Raw genomic sequence first — 24,190 nt, forward strand, 5'->3', positions numbered from 1 at the left:
TCAGGATTAGGGGGTGTCGGGGTCTCAGTGATGGACCAGCTGTGGTCTCAGCTTGTGTTTGTTTGTTTGTTTGTTTGTGAGAAGGGGTGGAGATGAAGAAGGACTCCTCTCTTCCTCCACCAGTTGTTCTCGGTGCCGCTGGTCACGACTCGCTCATTAAAATCCAGCGGTTTTTAACGGCAGCTGCAGTTGGAGACCGACCAACGCTGCACCCGTCGACCTCCCAACTATCGCGAGAGAGGGGGGACACTGCGAGAAGAACGGGGTCCAGGCAAGGCATAGCAATATTCATATTTAGCAACAACAACAACCTTTACGAAAATGATTGTTCCGTTGTGAAAGAGAAGTGAAATGTGTCCCAGATTCACCCCGAGACACGGATGAAAGCCCCGGACTGTGATATACAGGTACAGAGAACACAGAGCATGGTGCTGGAGCAATATTGATAGCTAGCTAGCTGGTTTATTAATAGCGAGCTAAGTGGCTAACGGTTAGCCTAGCTCGCTAAGAATCTTTGGCGTTAGCTGCTGTCGGATGATTCAATATGTGGTCATCTCAGCCACAGGTTACAACAGACAGCACTAAATCAGATATATCCGAGCAACGCTGCTAAATAAAGATGCTAATGAATGGCAGGTCCGCAGGGAAGTGAACGTCAGGTAGCTATTGTTAGCTCGCTAACGTTACACGTCTTTAAAGAAAGCTGAATGAGCAAGACTCACATTGCTAGTTCATGTTAGCAAGCTAACGACAGAGGCCAGTTTGTCTGATATTAATCTGATTTAACCTCTGATTTAAGATGCATTATCTGTGGTTAGACATCGTTGACCTGCTGCGAGGTGGTGGAGGAAGTATTCAGATTATTTACTCAAGTAAAAGTACTAACACCACACTGTAGAAATACTCTGTTACAAGGAAAAGTCCTGCATTGACAGTGTCATTTCAGTCCGAGTAAACAGTGTCAGAAGAAGTACTGTGATCTTTTGCTTGAGTAAAGATATTAACTCTACATTATGGAAGTACTCAGTTACAAGTAAAAGTCTTGTTTTCAAATGTTTACTTAAGTAAAAGTGTGTGAAGCTGGAACATTCAGATCCTGTACTGAAGTAAAAGTAATGATATGAATATATAAAACAGGTTTGAGAAGTTTCCTAATTAAAACAACGCCTTAGAAAATATTTAAATCTTATTTAGTCCTACCTGCTGTCAGCAGGAGTATTCTGAAATGTTTTTTAAACTAACTTCAGGCTGTCAGGAGACGTTCTCCACCTCTAAACGAAGAGCAGGGTTGTTGTGACACTGGATTGAAGCTGTTCAGTGTTTTAAACTCCTGTTTCACTGCTTATCAGGGTCCAGGTCACATTAATATAATCATTTAAATCTTTGTCATATATAATGTGATACAGTAACAGATAACTCTCGGTCAGATCGTCCTCACAGGTTTTCCATCATACTCTTAAACTGTTAAGTGTTAAAATGAACTCTGTGTGGAGAAAATGATGAAAAACTCTCTATGAATCAGAGCGATCCCTGTGAGTGTACCTGATATTATTATTACTGTTATTGTAATGTAATGGAGTAGTTTGAAACAGCAAGTACCTCAGAATTAACTAACTGTGTTTAGTGTTTCATGTCTTTTTCCTTCATGTATCATTGACATATTTTGTCCCATTTCATTGCACATTTTCACGCTTTCACCACATCCAGGACTGAGTCGTGCAGTCTTTTTTTTTTTTTTTGTCAGATTGTCTCACGACAGCAAAAACAGGCAGTTATCAGAGTCCTCACAAGATCTAACAAGTGATATTATCATATTACACCTGTCCTGATGCTGCCAGTAACCGGCCTGAGCTGTTTTCAAAACCCTCATTCTCACTTACAGGACTTTACCTGAACTCTCCAGTCTGACTGATGCAGGTTATTTAACTGTTTAAAGAGAGGAGCTCCCGTCCTCTAACTGCAGATTGAGGAGGCTCTGATGAGACTGTTAAATCTAAAACCATCTGTGTTTTCTTTGTGCTTGATTCTGAATCTCTTAACCTCCGTGCTGTTGTTGTTTGAACACCTGTATGTTTCAGATTCTCTCTGTCTGATCTGCTGTTTATGTTTGAACCTATAAAGTGTGCAGAGATGTTTTTGTTGAAGTTAAAGTTTGTGTCTGTGTTGTCTTCAGGATGTGGCCTCGCTCCTCTGGCTCTACGACAGACGATGAAGAAGGGGCAGACCTCGTGAATCCCGCTCATCTCACCTCCTCTACCCTTCCACTTACCGGCTGAATCCCTCCCTATTTTCTTTCTGAAACGCTAAAGTATTTAACTGCACAAAATAATGTAGCAAACAGCTTCACCCTGGAGATATTCAACCTCATCTTTCATGGGTCCGGTTCATTGTCTTTTTAACTGTTGGTGTTAGATGGGGTTGAGCGCGACACTTCACTTCACACTCATTTGTAAATTATTAGACCAATGTGCCGTGTTTGCCCCCTGTCATTTACCCCAGCTGTGCAGTCACTTCAGGTTTCTGTTGTATGTTTGAAGTGATTTAATCGACCATTGGGTCAGTCGGCGCCCCCGTCCTGTCAGGAGGATGAACGGCTCTCTGTTAACTCCGCCCAGCCCACGGGCGGCAAACTCCTCACCGTTACCTCCCTCGCCCTCCCCGTCTCCGTCTCCACCGTCTCCCTCTTTGCTGCCCCTGTCCCCCCGGCCGCCTCCTCTCCCACCCCTGGTGAGCCCTCCGCCTCAGGCTCACCCGTCCTCCCTCTCGGACACCCCCACGCCCTCCCCCTCGCCTTGCCTGAGCTGGACCGAATTCTGTGAGCTCCACGCCCGCGTCGCGGCCGGTGACTTTGCACGCCACTTTCGGGCGTTTCTCCTGGAAAACCCACACTACTCCCCAGACTCTGCGGCCGCCTTCTGCCGGCGGTTCACCGACCGATTCGTTCGTCACTTCCAGAGCGAGCTGGAGGGGGCGCTCCCGCCGAGCTGTGCTTCTGGGAGGGATGAAATGGTGAGCTGGGCTCCCCAGTCAGACGCTACATCCCTGGAAGAGGAGGCAGTCTCACCCCTGTCGGCAACCGGGGGAGCGGTCCTCCCTTGTCCCCCGACCAATGCGACACGGGGTTTATCTAAGCCTGCGCCAACTCGGCTGGTGTTGGAGAACCGTGGCGGGGACAGGTTTCAAGACTCTTATGCCCACGGCCAAGTCCTGCCGCCGTCGTCCTCGTCGTCGTGTTGCTCCTCGGTGGGGGGGAACAACGGGAGGCGTGAGGAGAGAGGGGCAATGATCGCCCCCGGGAACGGGGAGGCGCCGGTGGAGGAGGAGGAGGACAGCTGGCTCGGGGTGTCGTCTGTCGGGGAGGACGTCGAGCCAGAAGAGCGGGAAGCAGAGTCCACAGAGATGGACGGTGCCGACCCCTCCCACACTCCTCAGATTCCACCTTCCTCCTCCTCCATCACTCCTCCGCCCGACTCCAAAGGTAACAGCACGCCCAACTCCTCCAAAAACAAACTGAAGAAGCGCTTTTCGCTGCGGAGCGTGGGCCGTAGTGTTCGGGGGAGCGTCCGTGGCATCCTGCATTGGCGAAGCTCGTCCAGCGACTCGGCCCAGAGTCAGCTGCCCTCCAGCTACAGCTACACCATGGGTGTGCAGGACGCTAGCTTGGTTTCAACCTCCAAGAGGAACTCTGGTACACAGCCTCCCACACCCACCTCCTCCATGCCCGTCTCTCTGTCCATGCCTCTCTCCCTCCCCCACTCCTCCTCCTCCTCTCTGCCTCCATCATCCTCGAGCAGCGCCACCTCTCTGTCTCTGTCGGAGGCTGCTCGGGACAGGCGGCGGAGCAATGGCGAAGGAGGAGAGAAGGAGAAATGGAGCCATCGTTTGGAGAAGCTGAGACTGTCACGATCCCCTCCTCCTGTCCTCACCCCTGCTGCCGGCTCGCACTCCACGCTGCCTCCGAGCAGCGCCGCCGCCGCCATGGGACCTCCGAGGAAGGTGGGCCGGCTGGTGAGGGAGGGAGGGGTGAGCGTCAGCTCATCCAATGACGAGTTAAGTGGGAGCCACGGCTTCTCTGGCTTCTCGTTCGGTCTGCTGCATCATGGTACGGACAACAACAACGCCGCCTCGGCTTCGTCTGCAGCAGCTCAGAGCGGTCCGGTGCAGCCTCTGGCCAGCGGGGGGAACGTGCCCTGGAGAGGAGGACGCTGGCATAAATGTCGTCTGGTCCTCAGAGAGAGAGACAGAGAGGGTGGCGAGCGGGGAGAGGAGTACTACCTGGAGTTCTTCATTCCACCCAAAGTGAGTGTTTTCCCCTCCTGAGAAACAAGAAAACATGCAGACAGCTGTTCCACAGTGCAGCTCTTAACCTCCAGTAAAACAGCAATCTGTCATGTTTACACCTCAGTTTTTGTATCGATAGAAAAATACAAAACTATAAAGGAGAAACACCAGTGACTGATTTTACTTTGGTTCGTCTCCTCAGTCGTCGAAGCCGAGGCTGACTGTCCCTTGCTGCACGATCGTGGATGTGAGGAGCACCACGGCGCTGGAGGTCCCTGACAAGGAGAACACCTTCCTGCTGCAGGTAACCACTCCTTCACCTGAGCCAGTCCTAGTGTAATGACTTGAGGTAAACCAGCTCTGTTCAGTCTAACGTTTTATCCCTGGTGTTTTCCTCCTGTTCTCAGCTGGAAGGTTCGGCGCAGTACGTGATCGAGACGCGAGACGCCGTTCAGATGAGAGCCTGGCTGAGCGACATCAGGAACGGCATCTGTCTCAGGTAACAAACAGCTGCTGCACTGTACCTGTTGTTGATCTCCACAGGTGTGTGTCTGGGTTATAACTGCCCCCCCTCCCTCCACAGTGAACAGGAAGATGCTGAAGGTGTGTGTGGGGGGCCGTTAGACATCAGCGGGACTCCTGAGATTGTTGATCGTCTGTCACAAGGTGTGTTGCAGGTCTGGTGCTGGTCTCTTGGATCAGAAGTTTCCTCTGTCTAACCTCTGCTCCCTCTGCTGTATCAGTGTGTTATGGAGGTATCGGAGGCTCCTCACCTCTCATGGATCCTCTCCCGCCAGAGCTGCCACCTCGAGCCCCTCTCGACGAACCAGACGGCCGGATTCTCGGGGGAGGCGGAGCTAGTCTGGGCACACCTTTTGCTGAGACGCCAGATGCCACAGGTAAAAACTGTTGGTTTATTTGTCTCAAAGGATGAGCTGCCTCTAAGATTCACCTCCTTAAAGCATTAATGTTTGTTTTGTATTCACCTGTCCAGGGTCCTTCCTGTTCTCTGAGGTGACGTCTGCGGAGGCGGTGGAGCACCCCCTCAGCGAGTGTCAGTGGTTTCACGGCACTCTGTCCCGCCTCAAAGCTGCTCAGCTGGTGTTGGCTGGAGGCCCGGCGAGCCACGGCGTCTTCCTGGTTCGCCAGAGCGAGACACGCCGCGGAGAATATGTCCTCACCTTTAACTTCCAGGGCAAGGCCAAGGTGAGTCTGGGAGTACGTCTGGCAGAGGAAAATGTTTGGCTTTAGACTCGATGACCGAATCTTTATCTGGCTTCGCTCTCGTCCCCTCAGCACCTCCGTCTGTCCCTGAACGAGGACGGTCAATGTCGAGTGCAGCACCTCTGGTTCCAGTCCATCTTCGACATGTTGGAGCACTTCAGGGTGCACCCGATCCCCCTGGAGTCCGGCGGTGCCTCCGATGTCACGCTCATCAGCTTTGTGGGCGCCACCGCTGTTCGTCAGCCAGGTATGAGCGAACGCCAACGCTACACATTTAAGAACAAGCAACAGAAGTCGTAAAGGAAACCAGTGACGCCCCTTTCAGACATGCTGATTTAACTGTTGGTTTCACAGTGAGGAAACAGAAAACACAGAATTCAGAAACAGACGTTTTAACACCACCAGACTTGTGTTACTGTGAGACTTTTAGTGTCACACAGTAACACAAACAGGATGGATGTTTGCCATGAATGTGTGTGGTGTTAAGGTGAAAATAAATCCATCAAATGTCTCTGTATCTGTGTACATATATGTGCTGGTTGAGCTGTTTTACTTACAAATTGAACTAAATCTACAGCTGCTGAAAGTATCATATCTTCTCCCACTTCATCTTTCATGTCATCCTCATTTTCTCCACCAACCTACAGTCAGATTTAGATGTAATCCTACATCTTAAACAACATGTGTTTGTTTGTGTAAGAGACATTGCTTAAATTGATTTCATAAACAGAAATGCTTTTACACACAGTCTGCTTGCTACTTGTCACATCAATGAAAATCCTGTTTCCTGGTCCAACTGCTCTGAGTCTCTCCTGTTTTCAGATGATGCAGTGCTGCATCTCGTGTTGTTTGAACAGATCTATGTCCAAAAAATATTAAATTTTCCTGTTCTACACTCCAGTCCAGTAGGTGGCAGTAATGCACCTGTTAAATGGTTTACCAACCGCCATTAAAAACCCAAAGAAGAAGAACTGTTGAGTGTCATTCTCCTGCTTTCACTGTGACCAGAAAGAGAAGAGGAAATGGCTTGCTCAAGTTTGATGCCTGTGAATGTTGATGTTAGCCAGCTAACCTAGCTAAGTAGTGGTTAGCACCTGTTGGTAAAAGCAGGTCCCCCTGATATAAGCTGTAGGTTTAAACAGGTGTTTCTTCCTATGAGCCCACATCTTCATGTTTCAGTTGTCAGTCCTTTTCTGTGCTGCTCAGCTAAGAAGAATAAAGCTGGCTTTAGCTAGCTATCTTCGCCCTGCTAAAGTGAAAATAAACAGCTGTAGCTAGCTATTTTCAGTATTTTTGGGCAGCACAGAAAACACTGAAACACAAAGATGTGGGTTCATGAGAAACACTCTGTAAAACCCAGAGCTTATATCAGGAGTACCTGCTTTTACCAGCAGGTGCTAATATTAGCTAGCTTCACTAGCTAACGTTAGCACATTATCTTTCATCATTCGTTTAGAAATTGAAAATTATCAACTGCAGCCATTTCCTTTTCTCTTTCTCGTCACAATGAAAGCAGCAGGATGACACTGAATGTTTTCTTCCTTTGGTTTTTAATGGCGGCTGGTAAACCAGCTAACAGGTGCATTACTGCCACCTGCTGGACTGGAGTGTGGAACAGAAGATTGGCAGGAAAACTGAATAGTTTTTGGACACAGTGACACAGCACTGCAGCATCTTGAAAACAGGAGAGAATCAGAGAAGTTGGACCAGGAAACAGGATCTTCATTGATTGTGTCGTCATGAGGAGTTCATCTTGTTGAATGTCTCAAACTGTCGTGAACAGAAATGAACCAACTGCCTCCACTCACCGACGTTATGAGCCGCCGCTGCCTTTTCCATCCTCCCATCAGTGTTCTGACCTCTCTGTTGTTGTTGTTGTTGTTGTCGTTTGTCGTATCCGTTGGCTCATCCCTTGCAGGCCGGGACAGGGCAGGCAGCCGGCCTACAGTCTGTGATGTCATCACCACGCGCCATCCTGACTCTCCATCAACCCCCATCTCTGACTGTGTGTAAGTGAGACCGGACTCGGCTGTGAGAGATAGAGGGGGGGGAGTGTGTGGGTGAGAGAAGGAGTGAATGAGGTGATTTGTTTTTGTCAGTAGAAGACAGTGGAGTAAAGAAATAGAGCAGAGAAGAAGAGGAAATAGCAGATTGTTATGTTCTGTGATGATGTGTTTCTGTAGTCCAACCCTGAAGTTAGCATCAGCCTGGTTCCTCCACAAAGAGAAAAAAATGGTTTTTATGTCGGAGAATAAAACCTGAAAATGTCTTGAGCTTGTGTTAAAACCACAGACCTTATTTCAGACATTTAACCAGAAACACACTGACAACAGGAAGAGCTAACATGCTAACATGCTAACTGACTTCCTGGTTTTAGGATCAGTCCTGCAGGACTCTTTTAGGGTTTTACATGTGAGCTGGATGGAACGAAAAGAGCTGCACCTGTTAGTCAATTCAGATTAGACAAACAAGTGTTTATTGAGCTGCCAGGTTTTTGAACAGGGTTTAACAGGACGTTCACGGTGACCGAGGCTTTTACATAATACAGTAAAAAAGCCAAGTTAGCCCTCCGAGCTAATTCATGCTAACTAGTGTCACCAGATGACAAACAAACTCCTGGATTACTGGTTATTTGTTGACGTCACTGCTGCAGATTGACAGCAGGAGTGTGTGTGTGTGTGTGTGTGTGTGTGTGTGTGTGTGTGTGTGTGTGTGTGTGTTCATTGAATTGGACTGCCTCCATGACTCCCATGGACTCCATGACCACAGACTCCTTCCACCTAACTGGCCTCTCACTGTCATTTTCTCTTTTTCTCTCCTACCTCTCGTCCTCCTTTTCTCCGACTACACTGTCACTTCACTTCTTAAACTTTTGGCCTTATTTACTCCTCCTCCTCCTCCTCCTCCTCCCCCCTCTCCCTCTCCCTGTCTTCCTTTATTTACACTTTTCTCCCCTCCTTTTCTGTCTTTTCTCCTCTCTCTCGTCTCGTTTCTCCTCCCTGCAGACTTGACCAGCAGACCCCGTAGCCCTCCTCAGCCTCCTCCCCTGCCGCCGGGCCGGCCGCCGCCCCCGACTCCACCCCAGGAGAGAGGGAACGAGACGGAGCTGGGAGGAGGAGGAGCAAGTGGAGGAGGAGGAGCAGGAGCCGCTGTGGTGACTATGGCAGCAACAGGTGGAGGTGGAGGAGGAGGAGGAGGAGGCAGTGGCGCAGGAGGAGGAGGAGGAGGAGGAGGAGGAAGCGGAGGCAGCGGAGGTGGTAGCGGAGGAGGAGTGGAGGACTGGGAGGAGAGGGACAGGGACACTCCTCTCCGCCAACTAGAAGCCGTGGAGGGGGAGGAGAGGGATGGAGCGAGGGCGCCCCGAGCCATCGATAACCAGTACTCCTTCTTCTGATGAAGGGAAGACCAGGAGGAGGTGGAGGAGGAGTGTGTGTGTGTTTGTGTGCGTCCGACAGAGTGTGTGTGCGAGCGAGCGAGCGAGCGAACGTGTGATTGGATGAGGCGGCGTACATCATAGCCATTCATAACCAGTATTTTTATTTTGTTAGCAAGCTGGAGGAGAAGAGGAGGAGGAGGAGGAGGAGGTGTAAGAGTACTAACACTATACGAGACAGAGAGAGGACTAAAGCAGACGGAGAGACGGGTGAGAGCAGCTTTAACACTAACTTAGCGATACATTTCTTTTTTTATTTTCCTAGTCAGATAAGCTTTTTGTTTTTTGCCGGTACGCCTCACAGCAGGCTCTGTCTCGTTATGTGCAAGTGAACAGTAGTGAGAGCTTGAGCCCTGTGAAGCCAGCAGAGTCCCGATACCTCACAGTGGTCCTGCCAAGACAGCACACGCTAGCCAGAGGCCAAACATACTCTACAGACATTTCTACTGTGGCAAGTAGATCCAAGACGTTACACTCTCAGACGACGTCACAGCAGCCGCCATTAAAAAAAACAGTGAAGGTTCCACATGGACCAAATGTAAGTCAGAATCAAGCTAAAGGAATCGGTGCAGTATCAATCGAGAAGAGAGTTAACAGCTGCTGCACGTCACAGTACGTCCATTAAAGTTCTTGATTTTATCACTGACAGACTCAGATTGTTCTTCTCAGTGTCTGACAACATGATGAGAGGATTCCTCCAGAGACAGAGCTTTTTATTAAAGAGGAAGATCCTTTAGTTTAACCAGAAACATCTCTATATATCTCTACCAGACTCCATAGAGAAAAACAGGGATTTAACTGAGCAGAACACAGGAGCTGCTGTTGATTTTATTGTGTGATTTTCAGTGATAGTAGATGTACTTTTACTGCAGTAAAGTATCTGATTACTTCTTCCACCACTGAAAGTCTCACAGTAACACAGACACACTAACAGATGGAGGCAGTGGTATTCCAGCAGCTCCTGGTTAAATCACTGTTTTTCTCTATGGAGTCTGGTAGAGATATACAGAGATGTTTCTGGATCTTCCTCTTTAATAAAAAGCTCTGTCTCTGGAGGAATCCTCTCATCATGTTGTCAGACTCTGAGAAGAACAATCTGAGTCTGTCAGTGATAAATATATAAATACATTAACATCAGTACGTGTGATTTAACCTGAACTAAAACACCAAACCGACATGAAATGTAAATTTAAGATAAGCATTAAACACAATATGTGATTGAATGTATAATAACAATAATATTAACACTAATGATGTAAAGTTTATTTACATGTTTCCTGCTTCAGTGCCACTTGTTTTAAACATCAGGAGCCAGTTTGAGTTTCACACATTAAAACAGGTTCAACCTCAGAAAACAGAGTAAACTAAAATACAAGTAAACAAGGCTGCAACTAATAAACATTTTCATTATCTACTGAGTCAAAAATCCACCACTGTCTGCAGGTGTTTTACTTGTAATGGAGTATTTCCTACCACTTTTACTCAACTAAAGTATCTGATTACTTCTTCACCACTGAGTAACTGGCAGGTGTAACTACTCTCACTAATATCAGAGCCCGTTCAGATTAAAACAGGTAACATGAAGTACATTTAACATACCTCAGGTTGTTAAACATTACGTCGATTACATTTCACTGAACAAGTAAATTTACTGCTCATTTTAATGAGAAGCTGAATCTTTACCAGCTGAGACAAGTGTTAACGGTGAAACAGGAAACTGCTGCAGCATCTGAATGCTCTGTATAAAAACAGTTACTGAACAGTCTCAGGTGTATTCAGGCTCGAGTCGATCCTGATTTGTCCCTGGAAACTGATCTGAAATCTTGTTTAATCCTGACACTAAAATCGACTTTAATCAGAGTCGGTGCTACAATTTAAAAACATCTTCAGCCTCAGGTGGTGAACGAGGGAGAAATATGATGCAGTTAATCACAGGAAGGAATTCTCTGATAATCAGTTCATCGTTAAAAATATTAGTTGGTCCCAGTTCTCAAATGTGAAGAGTTTTAATGCTTTTCTTTGTTAATGTTGAGAATTTAAACTTGTTTGTGTAAAACAAGCGTTCACCTACAGATCCTGGACAACCAGTCCCTCTGCCCTTTATGTAATCTATTATTTAATGTTTGCCTCTAAAAAGTGATCATTTGTGAACTGCACCTGTGCTGATTTAAAGAAAAACAGCTCCTCAGAGAACACGTTCGCCACTACACCGTTAAATCGACCGTTTTTTAAATGGAGTTTGGTGCGACGTCGTCGGAACACAGCGACAGAGTTAACGGTTTGGGTCTGAGTGACACATGAACCAGAGCAGGCAGGAAACATTTACCTCAGTCACACTCAGCAGCATCACTCAGTATATATGTCTCTCTCTCTTTCTCTCTCTTTTCTGACACAAAAAAAAGAAAAAAGCTGAACTGAGAGAGATGTGTTTTCTTTCAGAGAGAAATTATTGATGATACCAATAACAATAATATTGATGGAAATAATAATAATAAGTGACGGTCAGAATAATAGTATTAATTTTATTTGTTTTATTAAGTCACCTTTTTATTTTGTATGCTTACTCCATGTTAACACTTGTTCCGACTCCATCTTGTAATTCAGTTGAAATGTCTTTGTGCCTTTTTTATTTTTATTTTTTGGGGATAAAAAGAAGGAAAAATATTTTTTGCTATAATGCCTCATTTTCAAGGCTACAGCATCCCTCACTCTCTTTTCATGCTGTCTTCTCCTCCTCGACCTCATCCTCCATTCATCAAGGGTAAAAAAAAGAAAAAGAAAAAAGAAATATACAATTAGAAAATGTCAATGAAAATACCTACTTTTTCTACTCGTGCCTTTCTGTGTCTGTCGTCTCGTCATCAGCCTCTGCCTGCGTTTGTGTCGCTCTGTCTTTCATCGTTCATCGGTTTTCAGAGCTTCGCCTCTTTCTTTTCGCGCCACATAACCGAGACCCAGTCATTTCTACCAGACTTTTCTTTGCTCATGTATTTGTCTATATGCACCTTTTGCCCCCCCACCACCCTGATCATCATATTTCTGTGTCCTTTTCTCAGTTTCAAAACTCTTTGTGCCTTTCTCTGTCTCTTTTCTCTCTTTGCTGGGACCGTGTGTTGAGGGTGGGCGGTGTCGTCCGTCCACCCTGTGTGGTTAGTTTCAGGTACTACATTGAATTTAATGATAATGATATAATATAAATATAGTGAAACATAAACAGGTGGTGTGTGTGGTCATTTCTTATTGTAATTCTCAGTGTCTGACAACATGATGAGAGGATTCCTACAGAGACAGAGCTTTTTATTAAGAGTCAGATCCTTTCAGTTCAACCAGAAACATCTCTATATATATCTCTACCAGACTCCATAGAGAAAAACAGTGATTTAACTGAGCAGAACACAGGAGCTGCTGTTGATTTTATTGTGTGATTTTCAGTGATAGTAGATGTACTTTTACTTCAGTAAAGTATCTGATTACTTCTTCCAGCCACTGAAAGTCTCACAGTAACACAGACACACTAACAGATGGAGGCAGTGGTATTCCAGCAGCTCCTGGTTAAATCCCTGTTTTTCTCTATGGAGTCTGGTAGAGATATATAGAGATGTTTCTGATTAAACTAAAAGGATCTGACTCTTTAATGTAAAGGTTTATCTAACTGATCATGAAAACTCAAAGAGGATTTGTTTCTCTTTATCCTCTTCTTTCATTAAACAACATTTTCCTCTACAGATGAAGTTTACAGAATGCACCGTTTACTGAAAATCATACAATGAAATGCAGCAGAAAAGAAGCTTGAAAGTGAACATTTTATCACAGTGTGTAAATATTAGAGTCCCTAGATTATAAATAGAATTCCACAGATAAAATGCACGTGACATGATGTTTATAAAACTATTAACAGTTTGATATCAGGCAGATAAATGAGCTGTACAGCTGTAAAGAGCTTTCAACTGCCTCTCACTGTTTTTATCATTCAATTCAGATTTTAGTTTAAATATAAAAGAAAACACTCTTACATGACATTTATTTACATTTATCATCGGGACGGCCTTTCAGGATCAGAACTGTCATATTTATATCTGACAGAAACCTAAGCCAATGAGAGAAGAGGTCAGAAGTGATTGACTTGAAACTCGTCCAATCAGATTTTAGTTTGAATCAGTGGGTGGAGTTTATGATTGATGCGTTCGTTAGATGTGCTCGGCTGAGCCCGGTTACTGATGACTTCTTGTTGATATGTGGGGACATTAACACCTCCTGCCTAACTTCAAATAACTTCAGTACTGGAAATGGCGACTTTAGATGCTGTAGAAACTTATACAGATACAAATCAAAGTAGATTTACTTGATTCGGACGCCTGGAGCCAGCCCACCCCGCCAAAGTCGAGTCGTGTCACGTGTGCAGCAGTTGCCGGGTTTTGCCGAATCGAGCGCACCCGGCGCCGTGTTTTGTTGTTGTTTTTCAGCGGTGTATCGTGTTTGGCCTGTCAAACCGTGGGACTTTTCGCTGGGACGACGAGACTGGAATAACAGGGATGCACATGACTAAAAAGTATAATTTATAACTCAGATTTGATCACGTGTCAGTTTCTAATGTGGTGACAGCGACTTTTATCGCGCTTTGTCTGTGTCTCTTGGTACAACTCGACGTCTACGCGAAGCTAGCTCCGTTAGCTTACCAAGCTAGCTGCTTCTACTATTCTGTACAAAAACAACAACATGATTTAGATCATTCTGACTTTATATCGAAGAGAAACAGCAAAGATTAAGGCGGTTAACTTCATTTTTATGAAGTCATGTCGTGTCAATCTTTAACTCTGTGGTTTGTTCGCTGGAAATGCTGCAGTGTGAGGCTTGTTTTTATTGTTCTCAGTGAAGTATCTTTAGCTGTTAGCTGACATTTCTGTTTTCACCCTTTTAAAGAACGAGGAACACAATGAAGCCACCATCACAGACCCAGTCATCTCCTGTCAGCAGCCTGGTAAGTCTCAGTATTAGTTAAAACACGAAGCTGTGATTGTTCTGAGCGGCTGGTGAATTATTTATCCCACAGGTGTGCAGCTCCTGTGGTGAGGTGAGAGTTGTGTTTTGTGGTCAGGAACATCCTGTTCCTCAGTGACAGTAATCACTCAGGCTGCTGAGGTGTCTGTAAAGACAGAGACTACATGTAAACTAAAGACTGGGAGCGGCCATCACCGCCAGATCTAATGACAGTCAGTGGAGTCAGGTCTGAGCTCATTTACTTCAGTAAAAGTAGTAATACACCAGCGTAAAAATACTCAATTACAAGGACAAGTCCTGTATTCAAAATACAGTTACATAAGTATTTAAATGTTATCAGCTAAATCCAGCCAAAGTATAAAAATGAAAGTAAATATTTTGCAGAAAAATCACCTCTGTAATTGTCTAATTTAATAATAGCCAGTTTAGATGTGTCTTGTATATTTTATTAGCCCATTTTCAAAGTAAATAAACTGGTAAATGTAATAGAGTAAAAACTATTATTGCATGAATTGAAGTAAGTGCTCAAAGTGACTACAGTAAATATACTAATAATAAACAATTAAATAAAAATTAATCAGCTCTAAGTTATTAATGTCTTTATGTTGCTGTTAAAGTATAAAAAATGTTTTAAATAAATAGTCTAAATAAATATATATAATAAGATTAATATAAATTTAACATATATAATCTAATAAATATGATATAATACTCTTTTATAATATGATGTCTTCTTTATTTGCTTTAAAGGTTTTTATGATCTTTTCAGCAGGTGAGACTTTCTCTGCTCAGATAAAAGACAAACTTTAAGTAGTCGACTCTTTTCGCTCCAAACCAAAAGGATTCTTATTTATTTATTAAAAAAGATTATTAGTTGAAATGTTGTCGTTGAATTTTATTAAACTTTAACATCAGTTTAATAATTGGCTCCAGAAATAATTAATACGATGTCCCGCCTCAAATCCTGACCTTTTATTTCTAATTAAGAGTTTTTGTTAAAGTGAGGCTGTAGCGATAAAGATTTGTTGTCATCGTCTCGTCTGTGTTTGCAGGTATTTGAAGGTGTTTATAATAACGCCCGGATGCTGCATTTCCTCACAGCGGTCGTGGTGAGTCGCCTGTTCTTTGGTCGGACTCTGGTCCTGGTTAATTCTGATAGTGAACAGAAAGACTGAATCTCTCCTCTGCTGATCTCAGGGCTCCACCTGTGACGTCAGAGTGAAAAACGGCGCCGTGTACGAAGGGATCTTCAAGACTCTGAGCTCACAGGTAAAAACAAACAGTTTACTCTGCAGGTTGAGCTGTTATCTGACCTGTGATTCACCTGTGTTCACTCTCCTGTCGATCAGTGCGAGCTCGCTGTGGACGCTGTTCATAAACAGAGCGATGGAGGTGGTGGAGGTGAAGAGGGAGGAGGAGGAGGAGGAGGAGGAGGAGGTCAGACCTCTGCGCCTAAGATTGAGGACATCACTGACACCATGATCTTCAGCCCGACCGACCTGGTCACCATGACCTGCAGGGACGTGGATCTGAACTTTGCCTGTCAGAGGTAACAGAGGTCATATATAACCATATAATACATAATCACATTCAGCCGCTTTAAATGGTTGACTTCTTTGTTGTGTGTGTGTGTGTGTGTGTGTGTGTGTGTGCGTGTGCGTGTGCGTGTGCGCGCAGACACATTCACTGACTCGGCCATCAGCTCGTCGCGGGTGAACGGCGAGCACAGGGAGAAGGTGCTGCAGAGGTGGGACGGAGACGGAAACGGAGAAAACTTCGAGCTGGAGTCAGACACAGTGAGAAAACACACACACACACACACACACACACACACACACACACACAGTTAGCCACAGAATCACTTCCTCTTTAGCAACTTTGCCCACAAAATAAAAGCATGGGAAAGTCTTTTGTTTTTGCAGCAATGTTGTATTTCAAACTAATTCTGAACTTTTATTCTGAAACTCTGACTGAGGACATCATGGATTATTCTTTTTCATTGTTAAACAACTCAGTGTGTCTCATTTGGGTCCAGATTCCTCCAGTGTTCCTGGTTCAGGAGTCAGGTCCTCCTCTCCAAAACAAACAGATCTGATCTTTAAAACTGAAAAAAAACAAACAAATCAATTAGTTTCATGTTAAAAATCAGTGTTATTATATTCATAAGTTATTATAATCAGTTTTCTGTGGCGCCAATGACAAAGATACTTCATCTGGTTTAAGATTAAAGTTCTAACATGTTTTTGTGACTTCAAACTGTGAGAAAGTAGTCGGCTTTTTTCTTTATGAAATTTGTGAGAACATTATCTGTTTTCTTGTTCTTGATTCATGTTTGTGTTTTTCCCTCGTCAGTCAAACGGCTGGGACGCCAACGACATGTTCAAGTTCAACGAGGAGGCGTACGGCGTCAAATCCACGTACGACTCCAGCCTCTCCATGTACACGTGAGTGAGAGAGAGCTGCGCTCAGAAAATAAAACCGACGTCTGAATCAGTTTAAGACGAACTTCACTCCCAACGTGAACCTCCCTGACAATCCTCCTCCTGCCTGCTCTTTTCCCAGCATGCCTTTGGAGAGGGGGAACTCGGAGGTGTACCGGCAGCGTGAGGCGCGAGCGGCCCGGTTAGCAAGCGAGATCGAGGGCAACCTTCAGTACCGCCGCCGGGTTTCCTTAGAGAACGACGAGGGTCGGAGCGAGGAGGAGAAATACAGCTCCGTGGTCCGAGAGAGGGAGGAGCGGGGCAGCCCCGGGTTCTCCTCCACCGGCAGGTAGGAGCAGATCTCTGCAGGGCGTGAAAAATGATTTCAGGCCTTTCAAGGTTTTAAAAGGTCTTACGTTTAGTTACCAACCAGCGATGTGAAATGAAGGGAGGAGGCCACAGGATTCCTCTCACCGCTACTTCTCCTCCATCTTGTTTTCCAGGGAAGGTAAATACCTCCCCCGGGCTCGAGAGATCGGCCTGTCCTCCGGCGGCGGTGCGAGGGGTGGAGCTGGTCGATCTGCAGCACCCACCTCCTCCTCCAGGCACCCGCCGCCCAGCTCCTCCTCACCCAAACCGGCCTCTGACAGGAGCAGCCCGCTGTCCGTCAGAACCGCCTACTCTCCTCACCAATCACAGAGCAGCCCACCTACAGCCGGCAGCCCGCCCTGCTCCAATCACGTTCTCCCACACTCCCTGTCACATCCACAGGCGCTCGCCGACGCAACCCGCTCGTCTGTTAACGGAGGTACACGATGACAGAGAGGAGAGACAGAGCGTTTTATTAAAGAGTCAGGTCCTGTTAGTTTAACCAGAGACACCTCTGTATATCTCTACCAGACTCCATAGAGAAAAACAGGGATTTAACCAGGAGCTGCTGGAATACCACTGCCTCCATCTGTTAGTGTGACTGTGTTAGCTGAAATTTAAAATCAATGAGCTTTCAGAGGAAGATGTCCTATTAAGATGAAAAGAAAGAACAGTGAAAGTTTCCAGACTGGTGTTTGTGTTCTCACTGCTCTTCTCTCCTCTTCAGTTACGTTGAGAACTTCCCCGAAATCTCAGAGACTTCAGAGCAACAGACGAACCCCAAACTCCCAGTCCTCTCCTGCAGGTAAACAAACCGACGTAAAGGTTTTTACCAGGAGCTGAATTCTCCTCAGAGGTCTGCTCCTCTACAAAACAAACAGACCTGATCATTAAAACTGGTGAAAACACTGAATAAAACAGTGTCAGGTTAAAAATCAGTGGTTCCACTAACACGGAGGGGGCGGGGCTTATGAGCTGCCAGCAGGGGGCGGGGCTTATGAGCTGTGACTAACTTCTCTCTCTCTCTGTTTATCCATCTGTCCGTCCTGCAGTCTCTCGTGCTCCAAAACCAGACGCTGTTCCTCAGGACCTCCCCCCGGTCGGCCCGGCCTACCTGGACTCCTCCTCCTCCTCCTCCGCTGTCACCACGGCAACCACCACCAGCAGCAGCAGCAGCAAACCCTCAGGCCCCACCCCTCTCTTCCCCGTCGATGGTGAGACTTTATCCAGTGGCTTTAAGTTTTCAGATCTGAGTCAAATACACGATTAAATCTGTTTGTTGTTTCCTCAGTGAATGAAATCCTGAGTTCAGCAGCTAAAGAGCGAAGTGAGAGTCTGTCCGGTCCTCAGGAAGGCAAGAGCAGCAAAGGTGAGAGACACCTGTCACCTGTCCTCTGTGAGTAGCTTTTTACACCTGAGATCAGAGGTGATGCTGGTGTTTGATTCTGCTCCTGTGTCTCTGTCTCAGCTCCGTCAGTTCAGCAGAGATCACAGCTGGAGGAGCTTCGCAAGTTTGGGAAAGAGTTCAGGGTGAGAGCGGGGTGATGCACAGTTTGTATCTCACTGTGATGTTCTTAAATAATGTCAATGTTTCCTGAGCGACACCGGCGCACTGATGTAGGAGATATGTTCTGCTAGCACGCGAGCAGCAGACTGTGAATGTGTTTTGTTTTGTTGTAACTTCTTTGGAGTTGACTCGTCTTCTCTGTTCATCAGCTGCAGCCCAGCTCCTCTCCGTCAGCGACCGCGGCGTCAGATCCTCCTCATCACTCCGCCCTGCCTCCTTCCTCCTCCAGTCCACCTAAACCCGCCCCCTCCCTCACCTCCTCCACCCAAGATCTGCAGCCGACCACCGAGGCAGCTCCCCCCGCCTCCACCACCTCCCCTGCTGCCGCTCCGACTCCTCCGGCTCCTCCGGGCTCCCGGTCCTCGGGGCCGGAGGGGGCGCAGACCGGGACGCCTCAGACGACCTCGACCCCCGGCAGCGGGGAGGAGGCCTGTACAGAGAGCAGTGAACGAACAGAGGCTGCGTCTGCTGCTGCAGCGTAAGGAACCATAATAATAACTTCTGTTAATGTTAATGTTGGAGGAAATTTAATTCTGTTTTCTTGGTTTTTGTTTGCAGGCAAGTGAAAAACTCAACACTGAATCCAAACGCAAAAGAATTTCTTCCAATTAAAGGAAACTCAGCACTGGTTAGTTCATGAGACTGTCACAAAAATAAACACATTTATTTCAAATGTTTGACATATAGAGATGTTTCTGCTTAAAGTTAAAGGATCGTCCTCTTTAATAACTCTCTGTTCTTGATCAGTGCTGCACCTATTCTTAATAAAGATATTTTCTCTGTGTTGGGACAGAAACCTGCGTCGACCCCCACTCCTCCTCGACCGACCCCTCCCAGCCCCTCTGTGGTGGTGCCTCCTCCCGGACAGCAGGGAGGGGGGGCCCTCTACAGCAGCCCCCCCGGACACTTCCTGTCCTACGTCTCCCCGATCCCCATCCAGGGACACTCCATCCAGGTCTGAACCCCTCTCTTCGTCACGTCGTCTAAAAGGGTAAAAGAGCAGCAGATTAACTGGTGTTTGTCTCCTCAGGCTCCTCAGATGTATCAGTACACCATGTCGACTGTCAACCAGGGCAAATACCCCAGACCTAAAGGTACGCACTAACTTAGCTCTGAGCTCTTCTCCAAAAGCCTTTCTTCTTAGAAAGTTAGTGAGAGTTTGAAAGAGCGTGAGTAGAAACACAACGAGGCTGTAAAGGTGGACTGGTGAGTAGATGGGTTTTCATGTTAACGTCCCCGACAACCTCTGTAGTCTCATTTAGACACTCGTTAGCAACCGCCTTTTTTAAGACACGGAAAAGCTTCAAACATCAGGAGTGGGGGATTTACTGACCCATTTTATGTCGGAGAATCAAACCTGAAAATGTCTTGAGCTTGTGTTAAAACCACAGACCTTATTTCAGACATTTAACCAGAAACACACTGACAACAGGAAGAGCTAACATGCTAACATGCTAATTTTATGGGAACTGTAAAACTTTAAAAACAGAGTAAAGTTTAAAAAAAAAAAAGTGACAAAATCCAATAAACTTCCATGAACACTGTCGTCGTTTCAGGCCCGGTGGTGGGGCCCCGCCCGGAGCACCACACCTCCCCGGCCTCCCCCATGATCTCAGCCGCAGCCTCGGCAGCTGGACCCCCACTGGTGGCTTCGCCCTACCCCCTGTCCTACCTGCAGTATGGTCAGGTGATCCAGGCCATGCCCCCGCACTATCACGGACAGGTGACCAGGGTTTCTGCGTGTCCATGTGTTTGTTCTTCAATAATCCAACACAGACCTCATTTTGTTTCCTTTGTAATTTGTAGACCGTTTACTCGATGCTGCAGGGGGGCGCAAGGATGCTGACGTCCGGGGCCCCTCCTCAGCCGATGGGTCCTGGTCCTCAGTACCCCGGCCAGGCTGAGGGTCCGGGGCCACAGCAAGCCATGTATGGTAAGGAGGGACGTGGGGGGTCACACCTGGTCTTTAAGACTCTGATTCTACCTTCGATCAGCGACTCTGCTGTTTTTAAATCCCCCATCTTTTCTTGCTCTCAGCTGCTCAGTCGTTCTCTCACCACTCGGGCTCCATCCATCCTCCCCAGCCCTCCAGCACCCCCACCGGAAACCAGCCCCCACCCCAGCACACAGCACCCAGTCCAGGACACTCTCAGGTGGGTGCTGCTGCCGACTCAGGCTGCGTCCACACTACTCTGGTGTTTTAAAGCCAGAGTGATGCAGACTCTCCTGCTGTGACGAACGCTGGATGTTTATCTGATTTTAACTCTGCCTCCTCACTTGTTCCCTCTCAGTCGAGTCAGGGCGGTCCTCAGCCTCAGTCCATGTTCCACTCTGGAGGTCTGTCGGCTCCTACTCCTCCCAACCTGCCGCCGGGCCACAGCTCCCCTCAGGCCTCCTTCACCATGCAGGGATACAGCCTCCCCACCCACCAGCCGCTGCCCCATGGCTTCCCCTCCATCAGCCAGCTCACACAGGTCGGGGTTTAGAGACTCAGCTCATGAGGTCCTGGTTCAAATATCTGTAGCTGAGCTCCTTCTTCTGTTTTTACTGTCGTCCCCTGCAGGCTCACATCCCAGGAGGCATGTCAGGACCTCACCACACCGCCGGCCACGCCCCCCCACCCGTCATGCTGCACTACGCCCCTCAGCAGGGCAGCGGCTCCAACCCCCAGCACGGCCCGCCACCCCAGCAGGGGGCGCCACAACACTTCTACATCGGACCACCACAAGGTAAAACAGCTTGTCCTGTGGGCCACAACAGAGGCAGAAAAACAGGAAGAAAATGTTACAGCTAATGCTATAGGAAGCTACATTCAGCAGCTGATTAGCCTAGCTTAACATAAATACTTGCAAAGGGGGGTAAACCCAGCCTTATTTAAGGTTTTCTTTGTTTAACCAGAAACATCGCTTTATATCACCTCCACACTCCCTTGACAAAAACAGGAATTTTCCAGAGCAGAACAGTTTAAATGCAGCATGTTAGTGTTAATTCTTCTCAGTTGAAAATTCCTGTTTTTGTCAATGGAGTCTGGTAGTGATATAAAGCAATAAACCTAAATGTTGAACTATTGTCTAGAAGCCTTTTGTAATGGTACATTTTTGTGTTGTCTCTTGCAGCTGTTCAGGTTCAGACTCACCCGACCCAGCAGCTGTCCTTCCACCCCTCCGCAAACTGAACTGTCATCACAGCTGGATTCAGGAGCGACGATGGCGCCGGCGTTACTGTGTGTGACAAAACCCCCAAACCCCAAACAACTCATAACATTCCCACCTTCCCGACATCAAATTGTTACGTCCCTGTTTTTACCCACATCTTTTAGAAAAGCAGACAGAGCACAGGAACGTCTCCCAGGAGGAAGTTTTCTGGATTTTAATATGCAAGTATAGACTGTTGAAGACATGAAGAACTGGTGGAAAAGTTTTGGACTGACAACAGTGGAAACATTGTTTTTTCCTCCCCATCCCACCTCTGTCCTTTTACAGACAAAACCAGTTCATTAATAATAAAACTACTGGAAAAACAAAAATATGCTTTTCAATTCAATGTGGAGTTTACATGTTATTCATCTTTTTTTATTGCTGATATGTGAATTAACATAGCTTAATAGATTAGGCCTTCCAAGAAAATGAAGATGTGACATTGGTGCTAGCTTAATTTTAGCCAGAGGTGGTTGAGTTTCAACCTGTTCAGTTTCTACTACCTCTATAAAAGTAGTTGGAAGTAGAGAAAAGCTCCTGCTGTCGAAAGTAAATTATCATTAACTCTGGAGAAAATGTTCCGTTTTAGCCAGAACAGTAAAATCCTGTTACCATTACTGCTAATTATTCTCAGCTACATGGCTTATAACTACATTAAACTAGTAGTTTGTTAGCATCTGATGTTAGCGAAATGCAGGTGGAGGGCAGAAAGTGATTCTCTAGCTGGGAAGTACCATCACTGGCTCTCTAAATGCCTGAGGTTTGCGTTGTTAACGGTTTCTCCAATCTTTCAAATAGCTTCCAGCCTTCACCTGCAGAGTCAGATAATGCTCTTGTGTGCAGTGACCACTTTCTAAAAGGTAACGTGACTATCTGAAGTAACTATCTGCACAATTTGACACTGAGTTCTAGATCTGGGTGACGGATTTCTGAATTTACCACAGTCAATCACGTTTAAAAACTGAAGCTATTTTGACCTCAGAAGAGGTTTTTAGGTCAAGCAGAATCAGCCGACCAATCAGTATTTTTTTTTTTGCCAATGTTGGCTGGTGTCTGTCCTCGCTGACTGTGACCTGCGCAGAGCAGAGCGGTGGAGAATCAGGGTGAGAAAAAACAGTGAAAATACAGAGTAAAACCAACGTTTGAGTGACTTCGTCCTTTCCATTTGTAAGCACTGTGAGAAACTTGATTCCTACAAAAGTCTGAATGCTAAAACAAGCTCTGAAACTGTCAAACACGAGTGAGGCTGGACGCTGAGTACACCTGCGGTGTAGGTAAGGCTAACGAGCTAGCTGATTAGTGGTAAGCGTTACCTTTCGCTTTAGCATTGGCCTTCTCTTTGTATGATATCCTTTGGCCATATTTCCATTTCCAGTCATTTTTAATTGTGTTTCTGTGATTAAGGAGATGTGGACGGATGATAACACTGATGATCTTTGTGGGTTTATGCAAAAGTCTTTATGATTGCAAAAGTTCACAGCTAATAGGACTGTAATTACACGTATCATTGAATCAGGTAAGTTGTCTTTGCTAATTTTGGAAGTTGTAGAGGTAGAGCACCTTCCAGTATACTACTATATCCAGCAGCTGTGCTTTTATTTAGATGGTTTAAAAAGTTGGTGCTTTTCATTAACGGTGGTTGTTTCTGATTTTTCTCCACAGGACTCAAATTTCAACCAGTAAACTTCGGCTCACAGAGAGAAGAGACAGAGACATGAAGATTTCCAAGAGACTGGTTTTATCATGCTGTTGTCCTGCAGTTTGACAGTATAAAGCTTCAGTATGAGGTGATGATGAGTGTCAATCAGTTAACATGTTTGGCTTGTTTAGACATAAAAGACTTAACACCTCTGTCCAATCTGGTTTCCAGAGGCTGGATGTAAATTTTTAAACAGTTATGATTTTCCCCAAAAAACAGTAGCTTTTCTCTCCAGATACAGAGTTCCATTTTTTTTTAATTTGAACATCAACACACACATTTTTGACAACATGCTATACTATGACATTTTTTTTTTTTTACCATTTTTCATGCCTTGACATACTATGACATTTTTCACATTTTTCATGCCATACTATACTATGACAATTTTTTTTATATTTTTTGACACCATACTATACTATGACATTTTTTGACCTTTTTTGACGCCTTAACATACTATGACATTTTTTTCACCATTTTTGACACCTTACTATACTATGACATTTTTTGATGTTTTTTGACATCTTACTATACTATGACATTTTTTCACATTTTTGTCGCCTTACTTTGACATTTTTTCACATTTTTGTCGCCTTACTATACTATGACATTTTTTGACCATTTTTGACACCTTACTATACTATGACATTTTTGTCACATTTTTGTTACCTTACTATACTATGACATTTTTTGACCATTTTTCACACCTTACTATACTATGACATTTTTTGGCCGTTTTTGACGCCTTACTATACTATGACATTTTTTGACCATTTTTGACGCCTTAACATACTATGACATTTTTTTCACCATTTTTGACACCTTACTATACTATGACATTTTTTGATAGTTTTTTGACATGCTTACTATACTATGACATTTTTTCACATTTTTGTCGCCTTACTTGACATTTTTTCACATTTTTGTCGCCATACTATACTATGACATTTTTGACCATTTTTGACACCTTACTATACTATGACAATTTTTGACCGTTTTTTT

At 45.6% G+C, this 24,190-nt stretch overlaps 2 protein-coding genes across 4 annotated transcripts; both read left to right on the top strand.

Moving 5' to 3' along the window:
* Positions 1-17: 17 nt before the first annotated feature.
* Positions 18-12,156, top strand: LOC108892191 (SH2B adapter protein 1). Of its 3 annotated transcripts, none has more exons than XM_018689624.2 (10): positions 20-407; positions 2,174-4,299; positions 4,484-4,585; positions 4,689-4,780; positions 4,865-4,947; positions 5,025-5,180; positions 5,276-5,487; positions 5,578-5,752; positions 7,424-7,514; positions 8,511-8,643. In XM_018689624.2, exons 2-10 carry the CDS (start codon positions 2,587-2,589, stop codon positions 8,530-8,532), a joined length of 2,646 nt encoding a protein of 881 aa, XP_018545140.1. In that variant the 5' UTR covers positions 20-407; positions 2,174-2,586; the 3' UTR covers positions 8,533-8,643. The 3 variants fall into 3 exon arrangements, with proteins under 3 accessions (XP_018545139.1, XP_018545140.1, XP_050929871.1); XM_051073914.1 differs by lacking the exon at positions 20-407 and adding an exon at positions 436-659; XM_018689623.2 differs by lacking the exon at positions 7,424-7,514 and having other exon boundaries at positions 18-407; positions 8,511-12,156.
* A 1,179-nt stretch (positions 12,157-13,335) lies between these two features.
* atxn2l (ataxin 2-like) lies at positions 13,336-21,818 on the top strand. The gene is made up of 23 exons (XM_018689625.2): positions 13,336-13,487; positions 13,859-13,916; positions 14,989-15,045; positions 15,134-15,205; positions 15,286-15,482; positions 15,612-15,732; positions 16,289-16,380; positions 16,499-16,705; positions 16,860-17,164; positions 17,453-17,530; positions 17,778-17,939; positions 18,017-18,094; positions 18,194-18,255; positions 18,442-18,770; positions 18,851-18,920; positions 19,086-19,247; positions 19,323-19,386; positions 19,849-20,015; positions 20,099-20,225; positions 20,330-20,445; positions 20,584-20,766; positions 20,856-21,021; positions 21,409-21,818. Exons 1-23 carry the CDS (start codon positions 13,471-13,473, stop codon positions 21,465-21,467), a joined length of 2,949 nt encoding a protein of 982 aa, XP_018545141.1. The 5' UTR covers positions 13,336-13,470; the 3' UTR covers positions 21,468-21,818.
* Positions 21,819-24,190: the final 2,372 nt, after the last annotated feature.

Source organism: Lates calcarifer, linkage group LG11 (genome assembly GCF_001640805.2).
Source record: "Lates calcarifer isolate ASB-BC8 linkage group LG11, TLL_Latcal_v3, whole genome shotgun sequence".
In the NCBI taxonomy this organism is placed as follows: domain Eukaryota; kingdom Metazoa; phylum Chordata; class Actinopteri; family Centropomidae; genus Lates; species Lates calcarifer.

Bases quoted from the DNA above. Each gene is read 5' to 3' on its own strand.
- atxn2l (XM_018689625.2), top strand. The intron at 17,531-17,777 runs GTAAACAAACCG...TCCGTCCTGCAG, and splicing joins CTCCCAGTCCTCTCCTGCAG to TCTCTCGTGCTCCAAAACCA. The intron at 19,248-19,322 runs GTCTGAACCCCT...TTGTCTCCTCAG, and splicing joins TCCAGGGACACTCCATCCAG to GCTCCTCAGATGTATCAGTA.
- LOC108892191 (XM_018689623.2), top strand. From the start codon at position 2,587: ATGAACGGCTCTCTGTTAACTCCGCCCAGCCCACGGGCGGCAAACTCC. The intron at 4,948-5,024 runs GTGTGTTGCAGG...CTGCTGTATCAG, and splicing joins TGTTGATCGTCTGTCACAAG to TGTGTTATGGAGGTATCGGA. The intron at 5,181-5,275 runs GTAAAAACTGTT...TCACCTGTCCAG, and splicing joins TGAGACGCCAGATGCCACAG to GGTCCTTCCTGTTCTCTGAG.